The 17,480-nt window shown below is 42.7% G+C and overlaps 1 protein-coding gene across 1 annotated transcript in view; it reads left to right on the top strand.

The window, feature by feature from the left end:
- The window catches only part of DOCK2 (dedicator of cytokinesis 2), a 415,343-nt gene that overhangs the window by 51,347 nt on the left and 346,516 nt on the right, over positions 1–17,480 (top strand). The window contains exons 9-14 of the mRNA XM_077757359.1: positions 2,113–2,194; positions 8,056–8,191; positions 10,802–10,877; positions 11,840–11,916; positions 12,494–12,619; positions 14,054–14,178. Of these exons, the coding sequence (XP_077613485.1) occupies positions 2,113–2,194; positions 8,056–8,191; positions 10,802–10,877; positions 11,840–11,916; positions 12,494–12,619; positions 14,054–14,178 (622 nt within the window). The remainder of the gene's footprint in view (positions 1–2,112; positions 2,195–8,055; positions 8,192–10,801; positions 10,878–11,839; positions 11,917–12,493; positions 12,620–14,053; positions 14,179–17,480) is intronic.

The following is a 17,480-nucleotide window of genomic DNA, read 5'->3' as shown; positions in this document are numbered from 1 at the left end:
GGTGAGGAGGTGGGATGGGCTTCCCCTTCCTTGGAGGACACTGTTATGTGCAATAGATCTTACCTGGCTCGGTGCCAAGAGGTGGGCCTTTGGACTTACCGTCCAGGTCTTCCTGGGCAGGGATGGATAGGGCCAGCTCAGCCTTTTAAGTTTCTCTTCTTATTTATTATTGTATTTCCCCTAGAAGAAAATTGCTAGTGCCTGATGTTTAGACCTAACAGGCTCATTCTCTATTGGTCATGCTACATGTGATCAAAGGTCCTGGGAAATACCCAGGTATTTCACTGTTACATTCTGGAAATAACCAATGGGAAATAATAAACTATTATTATTATTTTGTGTGTGTGTGTGTGTGTGTGTGTGTGTGTGTGTGTGTGTGTGTGTGGAGCCTTGGTGGCTCCTTGGTTAGTTTGCTGAAAATTCCACTGAAATATTTAGAACTTACTAAGAAGAAAGAAAGAAAGAAAGAAAGAAAGAAAGAAAGAAAGAAAGAAAGAGAGAAAAAGGAAGAAAGATGAAAGAAAAACTACATTTAACTTGATTGAATTTTAACCAGTGGTTAATCTAGAGCTGTGTTCATTTTGTTATCAGTTCCATTTCCACCTTGAACTTGCTTAGACTACTCTCATTAGTCTTCTAGAGGTGAGTAGAAAGAGAGCAACATGATATCAGAGAGAACAAATTTCTAAACACAAGGGAATTCCCCTTTGTTAAATTCGTAATACTCTTTTTTTAGGATGATTTGGTTTTTGAGCTTTATTTTGTTATTATCCTAATTCAGGATAATAGGCATTTATTTAACACCAACTATATGTGCTCCTGTACAGCATGGCAAACCTTATGACTCAACTCATCAAACTACTAAGTTTCTCCTAATTTTCCCAGTGTGTCTGGGCTGACTAGTGTATATCCCTCAGAGTGGTGTATGGTTGCTAGAAGATATAAGATGGTAAATGATCATATGTCAGAACTGTATGACTGCCCGTCCTAAAACCGTTCAGGGGATATCCATTACTTTTAGGATCAAGTCAAAATCTTTGAGTGACCTACAAGGCCTACATGGTCTGTCCTCTTTAAGTTTTCTCTTACTACTTTCCCCTTGGATCTGGTTTGTATTTATTTTTATGTATGTATATATGTATGTATGTATGTATGTTTATTTGTTTTTGAGAGACAGAGAGAATGAGAGATAGAAGGGGTGGGGGAGGGTCAGAAAGAGAGGGAGACACAGAATTGGAGCAGGCTCCAGGCTCTGAGCTGTCAGCACATATATGGGGCCTGAACTCATGAACTGTGAGATCATGACCTGAGCCAAAGTCAGACATTTAACTGGCTGAGCCCAGGCGCCCCTTGGATCTGGCTTTTAGATGCATCAAGCTCCATCCTGTCTCAGGGCCTTTAAATGCATGTTTGCTTTGCCTGAAACATTTCTCTTTCTCTTTCCCTGACCAACTTTATTTATATGTCATATCCTCAGCAAAGATTTCCCTGACTACCCAGACTAGGCCAGACTTTTTTGCTATATATTCTTGCGACACCCTGAACTTTGTCTTGTTAGCACGATTGCATATAAATAGTTGTCACAACTGCATTTAGATAGTTATTCAAGTGTATCTCAAATAATGGCTAAGGCCATCTCAGGCCCATCATACTGTGACATTCCATTCAAGGGAACAGTCCTATGCCCAATGGATCATTTTTAAAAATTCAAATCTGTATTCAGTCTTGAAAAGGGAATGAGATGAAAAGGGCAGGTATTTTCTTAATGTCCAGCAAAATATACCAAAATCCTTTCCCCCTCATCTCTTTCACTCTTAATAATTCTACAGAGAATGCTGCTGCTCTTCAAAAATATTAGGTAGCTGGGCCAGAATTTGCTTAGCAAATCGGGGAGGGAAAGAGACTGCAAAGGCACATGTTATTGATCCTTTGCCCCCTGTCTCTGTTATATAGGACTGTGATCTCTTAGAGGGAGGAACCACATCTATCTCAAACACTACCGTGCCCCAAGCAGCCAGCACTTGTCAGGCACACATAGAGGCTCAGTGAATATTTTTGCCAAAGCAGTGTTGAGCTCCAGGCAGTAATGGGTTGCTACTCTTCTTCCCACAGTGAGAACTACCTGGTGCGATGGGGCAGCAAGGGTTTCCCGAAGGAGATCGAGATGCTTAACAACCTGAAGGTGGTCTTCACGGTGGGTGCACAGTCTTCTTGTTTCCTTCTTCCACAGTCACAAGGGTATGATCTTGGAAATGAGAGGAAGGTCACTTGATCGGGAGGGAGAATGACCTTGGGGTCAGATCTGTGTTCTGGGCTTTCTGGAGAGATTCAGAACAGACAGGGGTGAGGGGGAAGGGTGTTGTGTTCCCTGAAGAAGCTATTAGAGAGGTGGATCTTCCCCTCTCTACATCTTCCTCTTTCTTTCTCATTCGTGTGCACACTGAGAATACATACAGAGCACTGTGTAAACAAGCAGACCCCTTCCAGCAACAATGTCTACATGAACTAGGTATAGCAGCTATTCTGATTTATCAGTTAATTCATTGGTTAACCTGAGTTTCTTTCTTAGGCTCAGACTTTCTAAAAACTTCTCTTAAATGTATCACACACACACAAAAGACCTTCTAAGAACATTGACTGCCTTGGTAAATTGTATATTCTGAACATAATTAAGTCATAAATGACTAAAGATCTTAACAGAGCCCTGAGATCATTCTTCTAAAAACCAATACTTGCTAGGCAAGACATGTAGAAATGTTGAAATCTTTTGTTAGTTAGATGATTTATTTCTGAGAGTGAGCCTAGCTTTTTAGTTCTGGAAAGGACAAACAGTGGAAAGAAGAAGATAAGGGTTATTATTTCTAGCAAAGACCATTCTCTTGTCTGATTTCCATGAGAGTGTGTTAAGAGTGTTATCTTAAGATACCTAAGGATATCGGTGTTCTCTGCAACCTCCTTTGGGGAGAAGAGTATTTATGAGATTTTTCACTCTGATGCATGTGTTAGCAAGGAAAATTACAGAGGAGGAGTCAGGGAGGGATTTGGGCATTGGCCAAACCTATGAGTTTGATCCAGGAGTGACCGACATGCTAGATTAACCTACGTTGCTCTACAATAATTTTCTAGTTACAGCCCATTAAGTGCAATGTCTTATGTTATGTCACAATTAGATTGGAGTGCAGCTGATTTATTTTGTTTGTTATTTCCTGAAAAATGGGCCAGAGGCATGGAATAAGATCATAGTCCTAATTGCTTAGACAAAGTTTCCTGGCATATATAAATGTGTCTCAGTCCTGTTTATCTATTATTAGTTAGAAGGAGGAGCCTATTTATTTTCTTGATAAATAGGAAAGTCCCATAGGGCTTCCTGATTAAACTAGGAGACAGATGTTTCATGAGAGGGACAGGGACAGGGAATCAATCAGTGGTTCATTTTGCAGAGAACCAATTCATGATGTAAACATGCAGGAAAGGGCATCGGTAAATTTGTGTCTCTCAATATTAATGAGAATGTGATTCTGCCTGCATGGAATTCTGCCTGGGCTACCACCTCTTCTTTCCACAGCAAATGAAGCTGAGAACCTTGGTTGACTGGCTCAACAGGCTGATACTTCTCCATCTTGAAATGATGGAGTCTTCATTTTGGGACAAGGAAGGTCATGATGTCCTAACTTCTTTTATTTATTTATTTTTTCAATGTTTTATTTATTTCTAGGAGAGAGAGAGAGAGAGAGACAGCGTGAGCAGGGGAGGGTCAGAGAGAGAGGGAGTCACAGACTCTGAAACAGGCTCCAGGCTCCGAGCTGGCAGCCAGCACAGAGCCCGACGCGGGGCTCGAACCCACAAATCGCGAGATCATGACCTAAGTGAAAGTCGGACGCTTAACCGACTAAGCCACCCAGGCGCCCCCTAACTTCTTTTATTTATTCAAGAGCGATTCAGTAAGCACCTAACATGTGCTTTGTGCTAGGTATTGGGGATACAGCATTGAATAAGTTGATTGAAACTTGCTTGTGGTATGCTGGGGGGAATTCAGAAAATAAATAAATAAGTAAACAAACAAGAAAATGTCAGAAGGCAATCCATGCAATGCAGGTAATTAGAACAGGATGATATGATGACTTTTGACTGGGACTTACTTTCAATTGGGCATTGAGGTGATGTTTAAGTTAGAGATGAGATGAGACTTGGCAGGCATGTGCCTTGCTGGCCTTATTTTTTTGTCTCTGGATGTTAGTTCTTTCTAGTTTCCTCTTTGAAGACAGAGCCCTTGGAGCTGGCACATGAGTCGGGCCAATGGTGAACTTCCCCTCTGTCTGCTTTATAAGCATTCATCCCCTTAGCTCTGTAAGAGGAAGGCAGAATATACTACCAGTTTCCCTAAGAATTTTCCCATTTTGAGGGTTGTTGCTAACATACAGGAAACAAGACTGAACAATAAAAGGGGTACTAATGAACTACTAAATCAGGTGACATGAGTTTTAAGTTTCATTGCACTACTTCAGCTTTCCTAATATGTCTGAGTTTTATAAAGCCAACATAAAAATGAATGAGAGACACCACAAATTGGAACATAGTTCTGAGGAAGGATCACACATTTATACACTCTCCAGAGAATAATCTGTGTTTGAGCATTTTGCTGTGCTGGCATAATATATTAAGATGCTCTGGGCACCTGGGTGGCTCAGTTGGTTGAGCATCTGACTTCGGCTCAGGTTATGACCTCACAGTTCGTGAGTTTAAGCCCCGTTCAGGCTCTGTGCTGACAGCTCAGAGCCTGGAGCTTTTTTCAAATTCTGTATCTCCCTCTCTCTCTGCCCTTACTCCCTCCTCTTGCACTCTCTTTCACTCTCTCTCTCAAAACCCAGGCACCCCTATTTTTTTTTAAGTTTATTTATTTATTTTGAGAGAGAGAGAGAGACATTGTGAGTGGGGGAGGGACAGAAAGAGGGAGAGAGAGACTCCTAAGCAGGCTCTGCTCTGTTAGCATAGAGACCGACATGGGGCTTAAACCCACAGACCTATGAGATCATGACCTGAGCTGAAATTGAGTTGGATGCTCAACTGACTGAACCACTGAGGCACCCCAGCTTAATTACCTCTTGAAAGGCCCTATCTCCAAATACATTTTCAGGTTCTGAGGACGGTAAGGACTTCAACATATGAATTCTGAGGGGACATAATTCAGCCTATAACATCTAGGAAGGATCTTTCAGGTGCCAGGATCTTTGTGGCTTGAAATGCCTCTGAAAGACACCAAACTAGATATTTCAAAAATACAAAAATTCCTAATGAGAGAGGAGAAGTAATTAGGGATGAAAGTCATTATAAAGGAGGCAAAATTTGAGCTCTTAAGGATGGAAAGGATTTGGGTATATAGATAAATAAGCAGTAAGTATTTGAGGCAGAGGTGTGGACAGGGGGCTTAGGAAGAAAGATCAAGTTGAAAGTGAGCATTGTGTGTTTGTGGAGCAGTAACGAAATCTTTGTGACAAAAATAGAGTACTTACATGCAGAGAATAGTGGGGAATTGTTCAGATAGGACAGCTGGAAATATATTATGTCTGGGACCTTTCACGTCAGCTGGGGAAGATTAGCACTAATAGGGTAGGAAATGGGGAGCTATTAAGGTTGTTTCGGGGAGAGAAATGAAATAATGAACATGGCTTCTAAAGATGAGTTTGTAGGGGATTTCAGGGTGGGTGGGAGGAAGGAGGCAGGCAGGCCAGAGAAGAGGCTCTCCAACCGTCTGCATGTAAGATAATTGGGATCACAAATTTAGTTGCCTACAGGGCAGGACAGGGAATATAAATGAGTGGCTGAGCTTCCTTAACCAGAAAGCCCCCTCCTCCCCTACCTTCCCTCTCCCCTTGCCCAGCAGAGAGACTTTGGAGAGTAAGGGAGCAGATGTCTATTCCTCCAGCAGGTAAAAGAACAACCCTTCTATAAATCTGAATTCTCCAGAGAACCCGAACCAATAGGATATATAGGTAGGTTTATTCTAAGGATTTGGCTCACATGATTGTGGGGCTTGGCAAGTTTGAAATCTTTAGGGCTGGCCAGCAGGCCTGAAATTCAGGCAGGATTTTTCTACTACTGTCTTGAGGCAGAATTCATCCTTCACTGGAAAACCTCAGGTTTGGGTGCTGGAGGTACAACAGTGAATAAGGCCTAATGCCTTAGGGATGAGATGAGGCATATCCACATTTCGTAAGGTAACCTCCTTTACTTAAAGTCCATTGATTACAGATGTTATTCAGGCCTATGAAATATCTTCACAGCAGCATCTAGACTAGTGCTTGACCAAGCAACTAAGTACTACAGCCTAGCCAAGCTGGTGCATAGAATTTAGCCATCATGGGGTTGCCTTGGTGGCTTAGTCAGTGATTTCAGCTCAGGTCATGATCTCAAGGTTCATTTCATGGGTTTGAGCCTGCATTGAGCCCCATGTTGGGCTGTGAGCTGACAGTGTGCAACCGACTTGAGATTCTTTCTCTCCCTCACTCTCTACCCTTCCCCTGTTCACTCGTATGCATGTACTCTCTCTTTCTCTCAAATAAATAAACTTAAAAAAAAATTAACCATCACAGGCCTGAAGCAGAAAGGTGTGGACTACATTGGGGCTATGTTTTGTCCCCAGAAACTCTGCACACACACACCCATGCTCTTCGGTCCACAGTGAGAGCCTGGAGATATCTGCTTTGCCTAGGCCCTGGCTCTTATTTGATCAAGTATTCCCCACATTTGATCTTAGCCAAAAGGCCGAGAAGCAATGACAGGCTATTCCCAGTGCATATGCCATTATGAGGAGTAACTTGGAGGAAAAGCAACTATTCCCTAGTGAGGCCAGGCCCAGGATTCTCTGCTCTGATGCCAACAATAGGCCTTGATGTTCTTTCTTCCTATCCCAGATGGAAGGGGGTCCCAAGAACACTGAAGGTTTTAGATTTGAGCAGGATAGCCAGATTCTGAGGTGTTCTGGGTGATTTTCCCTCCTGTGTATCTTTCTGATGGTGAGAGAGATACTTTGTGTTAGTTAGGTTTATGGACTTTGGTGTTAGAATGACTGGACAGGGTCTCCAAGGACTAAGGTCGTGACCTCCGGGAAGCCCCTAATCTTCTTTGTATCTCAGTTTCTCCCTCTGTAAAATGGGGGTGCAAAACCAGTATCTATTTGATACATTTGTTAAGGATCAAACAAGACAGTGGCATGTGAGAAATGTAGCACCATGCAGGACACATTAGTGTAGTTCACCGGTTTCAGTGTTCTTCCTTCAAAGCACACACCTGAGTGTACTCTGCTGTCCCCCTTGAAGTTAGCTATGGCCATCTGTCTTGCTTTGGTCATAGAAATTCAAGCCAAAGTGATGTGTCCTTTCTGGGTAGAAGCTTTAAGACCAGTAGGTGATTTGCCACATTTCCTTCCCCTCCTGTGGGGACAGTGGAAGCACCTGTTGTGAGGCAATGGCTCGCCTGTCAGCTAGGGACTCAGGGTAGGTAGTTGAGTGGGGGTGGGGTGGCCATCTGCATTAGGCATTCAGCTGGAGCTAGAAGTAAATTTCTGTTATTTATAAATCGCTGAGATTCTGGGATTCTTTGGTGCCACAACAACCCATTCCTGATTGATAAACGTATGTCAGGTGCTCAGTAAGTGTAACTATTGAGATCCTTCCCTCTTCCTTTTGCCTTTTCCCTCAGTGGTGCCAAGTGGTGATGAGACAAATGAAGTCTCAAATGCTGTTGAGCAAGTGCTGTTTTGGATCCTGCAGCTGGCATATAGGAAATGTTGCCTAAATTGACTGATATTGTACTTCTATCCTCTTCTCATTAGTTTGAAATTGAAGAATGGGGATTGAACATCAGAGACCTGCCACTCAGTTTCCTTTCTAAAACTTTCTAAAACTCGCCTTTCTTATCTACAGAATGGGTATGATCATCTTGTTTTCAACCTTTTCTGGGACTAATTGTATGACTGGTCCTTGTACACTAAGTGCTAAGTACTTAGTCTACTTCTTTAGACACATGGTAACTATTAGTTAATTTCCTGCCCTACAGGACCTTGGAAACAAAGACCTCAACAGGGATAAAATTTACTTGATTTGTCAAATAGTCCGAGTTGGGAAGATGGATCTCAAGGATACTAATACAAAGAAGTGCACACAGGGACTGAGACGGCCCTTTGGGGTTGCAGGTAATGGCCTACTACACACCATTAACTTTTACTGGAGTGCACATTTCCTATGGCTGAATTTTAAAGATTCTTTCTTTCCCTCTCCTCCTTCCCCTCCCCACCCCCCGAAAAAAATTATACCAGACAGCTCCTAATACCTACATTTCTGGTGACTAAATTGAAATAATTGGTGACTAAATCCAGATTTATGATGAAGGCAGTGAATAATGGATCCCTCGTGTCTTCAACAGAGCATTGGGGAAGCAGTGGACATTTGGCACCTTTGCTCCCCAGTGAAGTGAAGAAGGAAGAACAGTTCGGGTGGGATCTGATTATGAGGCACAAATCATTTTTAAAAAAATATCCAGGACAGGAAATGCAGTTACACAGAATGAGTCACTGGCCAAACATCTAAATTCCAGATGGAAGTAGACGTTTGGAAAGTTGGTGTGATCGAATGAAGTTGCTTTTGAGCAACCTCACCTCCTCATTTTTCTCCAAGCCTTATAGCTTTCTCTTGGGGTTTCCAAGACTTCATCATTCTTTACCCATTTTTATGGTTTTTTGTTATATATGTTAATGCAACTATAACTTGCATTATTCTTTACCTAATATATTTTCTTTTAATTAGCCTACTTGAAACTAAAGTACATTTTTTAAAGACCATTTAAATACCTGTGAAAACAGCAATTTGATATGCCAGTTATTTCTTTTTATTAAAATATAACTTTTTTGCTTTTTGTTTTTTTGTTTTTGATTTTGATTTTGCAAGAGAGAGTGAGAATGAGTGAGTGAGTGAGAGAGAGAGAGAGAGCAGGCAAAAGAGCAGGGGAGGGGCAAAAGGGAGAAAAATATCCTAAGGCTCCAGGCTCAATGTGGAGCCCAACATGAGGCTCCATCTCCCAACCCTGGGATCATGACCTGAGCCGAAATCAGGAGTCAGACACTCAACTGACTGAGCCACCCAGGTGCTCCTAAAAAATACTTTTAAAATAATGTATCATATATAACTCTATCATCTCTAAACCCCATGTTTCAGGTTCTTCCTTCCAAGAGACCTTGGTCTACATGCACAAACCAGCTGGCTCTCCAACTAGGTCCCTGGCACTGCTTGGGAAGTGGTGGACTAGATGAAGTTACCTTATAATGACCTAACTGGTTTTTTTAGCCTGACATTGTTTCTCAGTATCTAGCTAGCTAGGTGATCTTGGGCAAGCATTTTCCCCAGGGCCTCAGTTTCATTATCCTCAAAATGAGAGACTTGGACTGATTGATCTGTGCCCTGCTCTGAAATACTGATTGTATAGAAGGGATATTCCTGACATCACAATGTCCCTGTTAAGGCAGTGAGGGTCCTTCAACCTTACCTCAAACCATGACTTTGTCCCCAGCTGTAGTTTGCATTCTTTTGGTTTCAAGTGAAAGCAATCTGATGTAACTGAAAGGTTCAGGCATAGATTACCTTCAGGCATAGCTGGATCAGGAACTTGCATTTATGTCTCATTATCTCTCAGTTCCTGTGTCCTCTTGCTGACTTATTCTGAAGATGACTGTCCAGGTTGTTGGCAAAATGTGAGTGATCTGTTCCAAGCTTGCATCTTACCAGTTTAGTAATCCAGCTGAAAGAAAGCACCTCTTTCCCATTAGTTAGCAGAAGCCCCAGGAACATAAATATAGGCCACATGCTCATTCCCAAAGCACTTACTCTGGGCATGGGGATGTGGTCCTCTGAGTGGTTAAGTCATCTGAGCAACTCTGGAGCTAGAGGGAAATTGCTACACCCAAACCATGCTCACTGAAAATGGGTGAGGGGGATGTCTGTTGGTCAGAGAAATGGACACTCGATTCAAATAACAGTTTCCCTTCCTTCTGTCAACTCCTTGACTACCCTCTTCAGCTACATGCAGTCATTGGTTGATTATTATCCAGTTTTAGTAGCTCCCTGGCCAGAGCCTGAAGTGTTTGAAGTATTTCATGTCACGAGGGTTTTGGCTGTATTTGACTAACTGTTCTCCATGTCCCTCCCCTTTCCCTCACCACCATTTCTATAATCCCCTCTCTAATGCAGGAGCTCTTCACCTTGTTTTTATGGACCTTTAGTGGCTAATTTAAGGTGAAATTTCAGAGGATCCAGGATCCCTCTGGAATTGCAGGATTCAAGGATCCTGGAGTTATGTGTTTGTGCATATGAGCAGTTTATGAAAAGGGAGTGAGTATATTTCATTAGTTTCTCAGGGCCCACAGGGAGTCCCTGTGCTTGGGTTTTGTAGGCATAGTAGACACCCAGTACATCTATGTCAAATACAATCCTGCTTGTTTAATTTCAGAGTCACTGCTCTGATTCTTTCATCTTGGCCTCTGCTAACCCACAGTCTCTTGGATATTTCTGTGGCCTGCTGACCTCCCAGCCTGCTTTGTCCAGAAGTGCTTGCCAGGTGCTGCACATTGTGAACCCTTGCTGTCTGAGTATTGTCTGACGCTGGCTTGCTTGCCTTTTAAGACTTTCCGACCCAACCTCTTGTCCTACAACCTCATGCCATTGACTTCCCTTCCTGGAGCAGGAGAGTGCAAGTTATTAATTCTTTTTTCTTTTCTTTCTTTCTTTTTTTTCTTTCTTTCTTTTTTTTTTAGTTATGGACATAACAGACATCATCAAGGGGAAAGCAGAAAGCGATGAAGAAAAGCAACACTTCATTCCTTTTCACCCGTAAGAGATTTCCCATTTCTTTCCCTTCTCTTAAACCACACTCTTTCTCATTGAGGGTTGTTCAAAAGCAGGGTGATTCTTTGAGTTAGTGATAGCCCTGTGGGGCCTCCCAAGAGGAGGGCAGTAAAAGAATGATGATGTCTGTGCCAAGGCACTTGAAACCAACCTGCTTTTCACCCAGTCATTCATCAAATGTTGTGTATTCAACAGAGTTTGATTGCAATCTGGCAAAGGGCTGGACACTGTACGAGGCATGGGGCATGAAGTGGTCAACAAGATAGACATGGCCTGTCTTCTTGGAGCTTATATTTCAATGGAAAATTAAACAGATAGTCAACAAAAGATTAATGCATTAATTACAAGTAATACAGGAACCATGACTCTGAAGCAGCAGCATATCAGGAACATAGAACAGGGAATCATCACCTAGTTCTCATTGATAGAAATATCCATGACTTGAGAGGAGGGTAGCAAGGAGGGTAAATGTTCTTTTCCTGCTCTGAAAAGGAGTCTGTGAGAAAGCAAGACCCTGAGTTTGAGAATGATGTCCGTCCTTTGTTACCCCAAGGATGTCCAAGGAGCATGGTGTTTTGTTATTGGTGATGAGGTCAGTGACTCTCATTAAGGTATGTGATTAGGACTGAGCAGGAAAAGCTCATCTTTGCCACTCTACTGAGCAGATGTTCCTTTTGAGGGCTTAGGAATCTTTCCTATCTAAGAGTCTTTCTAGGGAAAGAAAAATGGCCTCTACTTACAGAAATGATATTCTAAAATCTCAGAGCCATGTTGCTTTGTGCCATTTCCTGATGGCATGTATGTTGTCTGAGTGGACATGGGCAGTCTCACTCTTCACCTAAGGTGTATGGAGGGCCTGGGTAACTTTCTGGAACACGTGGAACCACAAGGTAAGGACCTTATTGAGAGTTCCACATAAGCATTTTGTGCTTTCTTTTCCTTCCCAGAGTGACAGCTGAGAATGACTTCCTCCATAGCCTGCTGGGCAAAGTCACGGCCTCTAAAGGAGACAGTGGAGGGCAAGGTACAATGCCACAATGTACCCAGTGGAGTGGGCTCTGTCTTGGGAGCTCTTGATTCTTTGGAAAACAGATCAAAATCCTAAACCCTGGGAAACGTAGCCATCCTTCCAGACAGACCATTGTGAAAATGGGAGCATGTGATCTATGGAAATGGAAACCACATCTCCTGAATCTGGGAGGCATGTCCTAGTGCCTACAGGAAGAGGGGAACATATCCTATCTCTTATGTGTCAGGCACTTTAATATATCTCCTTAACTGACTTCTTTCCACATTCCTGTGGGATAGGTAGGTGATATCTACCTCACTTTACAGAGGCCGGGCTTAGACAGATGGGTTGGTTTGACAGAAGCTAACATTGCTAGAAGGCACCAGTGGGAATCAAACCCACACATGTCTGGCTCCAGAGCCCCTCTGCTTTCCACCTTTCTTCCTCCTCCTGGGTTGAGTCACTACATCTGATATTGTTTCTCTCTGCTCCCAGTGGTCCCTTCCAGAAAGAGCTCAAGGGGAGAAATGGTGGGAGGGCGAGACTGAGAATACCTTGAAGTTGCCTCTTCATCGTGGGTATTCCCTTCCAGGCCTCTGGGTGACCATGAAGATGCTTGTGGGTGACATCATTCAGATCCGCAAGGACTACCCACACCTGGTGGACAGGACCACTGTGGTTGCCAGGAAGCTGGGCTTCCCAGAGATCATCATGCCAGGTCTGGCTTTCCCCTGGGGTGGGGGGAGGTCCAGCTTGTCACATACATTTTCCTTTTAAAAAGTCAGCTCCTGGGGTGCCTCGGTGGCTCAATCAGTGAAGTGTTTGACTTCAGCTCAGATCATGATCTCACAGTTTGTGGGTTCGAGCCCCGTGATGGGCTCTGTGCTAACAGCCTGAAGCCTGCTTCTGATTCTGTGCCTCCCTCTCTCTCTGCCCCTTCTTGCCTCCCCCCTCACAAAAAAATAAATAAAACATTAAAATTAAAAAAAAAAATCAATTCCTTCTTTTTCTACTACATCTTTTCTATTGGTCTCCATGAAGGTAACCACTGGAAACAATTTTTATATATCCAAAAATCTTCCATACATTCACGTAATAAAGACAAACACATAAATATATGCACATGCACTTTTTCCCCCTCACAGTAGGATCACACTTCATATGCTTCATATACCATTACTTTACATACTTTATATAGAGTTCTGTGATGTGCTTTATCACTTGATAATTTATTATGGACATTCTTTCTACTTTACTACATATTGAATAATTCCATTCTTTTGGGGAGAATATTTTCATTCTCTTAAATTTTTAAACTATCTTTTTTACTACCAGAGGACTCCATGCTCATTGTAAAATGTTCAAATACCATGAAAAGATATAAAGCGAAACGTTAAAAGCTCCCTCAAATCTTTGTCTCCAGAAGTAACTGCTGTTAACATTTTCTGAACGTGCATATAAATAAAAAATAAATGAGATGATAGAATAACGTTCTTCTGAAACTTCCCTTTTCATCTTAATCCCATTTTAGACTTGTGTGCGCAGCTGCTCTCCCTGACTTACTCCTCCTCCCCACAGTGTATGGCGGTCCCCTCGGGGCCTACCCTGTAGTTCACTGGGACCTGCTTTACCTGAGACATCAGCTCCTTGTGCATTCCCCTGTGGGCTACCAGTTCCGATTGCCCCCCATTCCCGAACACTGCCCCCTCCTGCCCTCCTTCCTGACCCTATGTTCCTTGGACACTTGAAAAGCCACTCTATCTTCTGCACAGTGGAAGGTGTATGGCTGACTGGTTGCTGTTCACGGGCCCAGATCAGTTGCACTGGAGCTTTCCTTTGCCTTTCCAGAAGGTGTCACTAGAGGATGGAAATTAAGTGATTTTAATGTTTTAAGAGAAAAACAGCCAATTTTGACCATCCCACCTACCATTTTTGCAACTGATGTCCTAGCATTCCTCCATCTCCTTTTCAGCTCTCTCCTCAGCCTCGCCGATGAGAGAACAGTGCTTTTTTCTATCATATCCGATCTTAATTTCATTAATAGATGTCAAGGCAGGGCACTTCGCCTCGGGTCCCCACTCCCTGTGCCTCCCGGTCAGTGTCACTCCTGCGGCACAGACGCCAACTCCTGTCTCTCTCCCTCGGCCTGCAGGGGATGTCAGGAACGACATCTACATCACTCTCTTACAAGGCGACTTTGACAAGTACAACAAGACCACGCAGAGGAACGTGGAAGTGATCCTGTGTGTGTGCGCGGAGGATGGCAAAACGCTGCCTGTAAGGCCCCCTGCTGCTGCCCTGGGTGCCCCAGCCTCCTGGGGTGCTTCTGAAGCTCATAAAGATTGGCTTTTTCCATCCCAGAATGCTCTCTTAACCGCCAGCTGCCTTCGGGATGGCCTTGAGTAACAGAGAGACACTTTAGAGCTTGATTAGCGTACTGGCCCATCGTAAGACCTCGTCTTGTGTTGTCTTTTACGTCAAAGCAGCTTTTCAATGTCTGTCTCTCTCCTTTTATGATCCCTTTTTCTTTTCTTCTATTTCCTTTTTTTTTTCTTCTTTTTTGCTTGCCCTCAGCTTATAGGTCAGCTTTTTGCTGTTAAATGTTGTTCTCATTGAAACCTGAGCTCGTTTATTCAGGCAAAATCCATGACAAGAAAAAGGATCAATACAGAGCCTTGGGCTGATGTGGAGACTCAGGATGGCCTCAAAACAGACATTCCCAACACTTAATCCAACTCCCTGGTACTCAGCAAGAATTCTGATGGAAAGCCTTATTCGTTAATTGGTCTCCAGAGGGCCAACACAGTGTATTCAAGAATGCAAAGCACATTGCTATATTTATACAGCATATGTCCCATATAATATTTGTCATGTGTGTTTACATTTATTTACTTATACCTCCTTTAAGGTTGTCAGCAATTGTGTCCAGTGTGTGGGAGGGCTCTGCTTCTCCATTTCTCCTTTTGGAGTACTGAGCTGAAAATAAAATCAGCTCTCAGCAGCAGTTTCAGTGTGGGCAAATATTCCTCTTAGGCCACAGTAGGTGATTAGATAGCACAGTATGGTGGGGGCATGAGTATTGATGAGTCATCAGGCAGATTTTGCTACCCTTTACCTAAGAACATAATTATCATTCACAGAGGAATTTACTATGTGCCAGGCACTGGGATGAATATGATGCACTGGCATTATTGTTCCCATTTTTACAGGAGTGGAGGGAACTAAGCCTTCAAGTAAAACAACTCTTGCAAGGTCATAAAGTTAGTATATGGTAGAGATGCGGTTTGATTCCAGGTTTCAGGCCCTCTTAAACACTTCACTGTAATGCCTATCCATTAAAAAAATCCTCCAGTTTATTTCTCATATCAAAAAATGATGGTAATAACCACTTCTATCAAATTCTGGGAAGATTCATAATTATTTTTTTTTTAATTTAAAGTAAATCCCAGTTGTCATTTTGTTGGTAAAGACTGGCCCCATTAATTAATATCTCGTTGAGCAAAAATCCAAGTGTTTAAGTCATCCTCTTCTTGTTGGATTCTGAAAAGTAAAATAAGTGAGAGACACTTTGCTCAAAAGAACACAAAAGAAGAGCAGAGGGCTTTTATCTGAAAGGGAAATTGCATTTCATAAATGTATAGACCATTGCTTTGAAGTTATTTTTATCCAGCTACCTGTTGGAGAACTTTTAAAGCTCAGCTTCATTTTTAAAAACACTGATATGCTCGCCTTCAGTGTTGCTGAAGGACAAATTAGAAGGAACATTTAACAGGAATGCAGGCATCTTATCCTGCTTCTGAACCATTCTTCTACCTCTGCACCCTTTCCAGTCACACCCGACCAGGCTGAGCAGACACACTCATCAAAGATGAATATATAAGCAGGTATTCTGGGGGCTGAAATGGAGAGGTAACTATGGGGCACGGTGATAATTTGCAGTTTCCTCTATTAGGGAAGTTATGGGGGAGTTCAGTTGACTGACTATTGAAAATTGCTAAGGAGGCCTGTGGGAGGCTGTTCTTTCTTTATTTGCAGAAATAAATATTACTGCCTAATTAAGTGTCAGGCAGCACACTCAAATACTTTTGATACTGGTGGGTTCCTGTGGAAACAGTTGCCTTCAGGGATATCTATTTCTTTTCCCCTGCAGGTGCACACTGCCCTTGGCAGAGCACTGCCAGAGGACAGAACAGGTTACACTTGTCCTTGGCCCACTTTGGGGTCTCAGGGACCTTGTTCAGGAGGGGCCATAGCAGAAAAGCAAATTCAGTGGACTCTGGGATCAAATAGATCAGGTTAAAATCCCAACCTCCCTTCCTAGTAGCTGTATAATCTTGGACAAGTTTTATTTGTCTGTAAAAGAGGAATCATAATCTCCTCCTCATGTGGTTGCAGGTTAAACAAAATGGTAAGTATAAGGCACCTGGTATGCAGTAAATACACAGAAACAGGAGGGAGGGTAACATTCAGAGAAGGGAGAGCTACTGCAGGTTGATGCCCTGACCAGGAACTGAGGCAGTCAAATGGTCAATGCAATGTGGATGGATGCCTGAAGCAAATTTCAGGAAAAGCGAAAAGGCTTGGATGCCAGCCTGAGAAACCTCTGCTCTTCTGAAACCAGCTAGATTACGGGGGTAGAGGCAGGGTATGGAGGACAGAATAGTGTAATGGTTGAGACCATGAACTCTCAGGCTCAATTTCCAGTGTGGCCTGGATTAGCAGGATGACCTTGAACAAATTACATAATCTCTCTATGCCTACAATTTTCTGTCTGAATAGGAGACCTGCAACAGTTGCACATTGCTTTTGTGAATATCGAATTAGGTGATCTACATAATAAGTGTTCATTAAAATTAGTTACTAGAAAGGTATAGTAGTCTTCTGGTTTGATTCTTGCCTTGTGGATGCTAATTGGTATCTTCCTGGGATGTGGCCTTGTTGGTGAGAGCACTCTGGTTCTCAAAGTGTGTTCGCATCCATGGTGTCATTTCTTCCTTAGGTGATTACTACCACATAAGTAGTTTGTGTGAGGACCCTAATTTTTCCTTCTGCTGAAGTGTGTCTGCTAAGACCAACTCAGCATTTAAGCCCCTAGGCTTTCTCTCAGATTGCCTTCAATTGACCTGAAACCTACTGGGAGTTCTAACTGCTAACTGGGGACCATGGGGTGGGAAATGGGGAAAATTGTTGAACAGGCTTACTTAAGACATATACAAATCTATATTTTCTCTAAAACCAGACTCAGTCCCTGGTTATGATTCTCGACACATGTGGAAACATTCAATTTTATCTCTGAAGTGTTGAGAGTGAGGGTCTTAGGCCTTTCTCAGAGTAGTACTGAAACCTTTTCCTACAACCTTAGGCCATCAAAAATTTTCATCATCAAGGTAGGTTTGTAGGATTTAGTTGCTCACCATACAACAATTTTACTTTCACCAGAGATGTATGTGTATTTTCAGATTTTATAAGCTACATGGGATTCACTGCAGCTGCAGAAACTCTAAGCCCATAAATGTCACTAGATATAAATCATAGGCGGCTGGAAGGTTGTTATGGAACACTGGACAGAGAGTTAGTGG

Source organism: Crocuta crocuta, unplaced genomic scaffold (assembly GCF_008692635.1).
Source record: "Crocuta crocuta isolate KB4526 unplaced genomic scaffold, BGI_CrCroc_1.0 scaffold131, whole genome shotgun sequence".
In the NCBI taxonomy this organism is placed as follows: Eukaryota; Metazoa; Chordata; class Mammalia; order Carnivora; family Hyaenidae; genus Crocuta; species Crocuta crocuta.
This window is presented reverse-complemented; position numbering and strand designations above follow the sequence as displayed.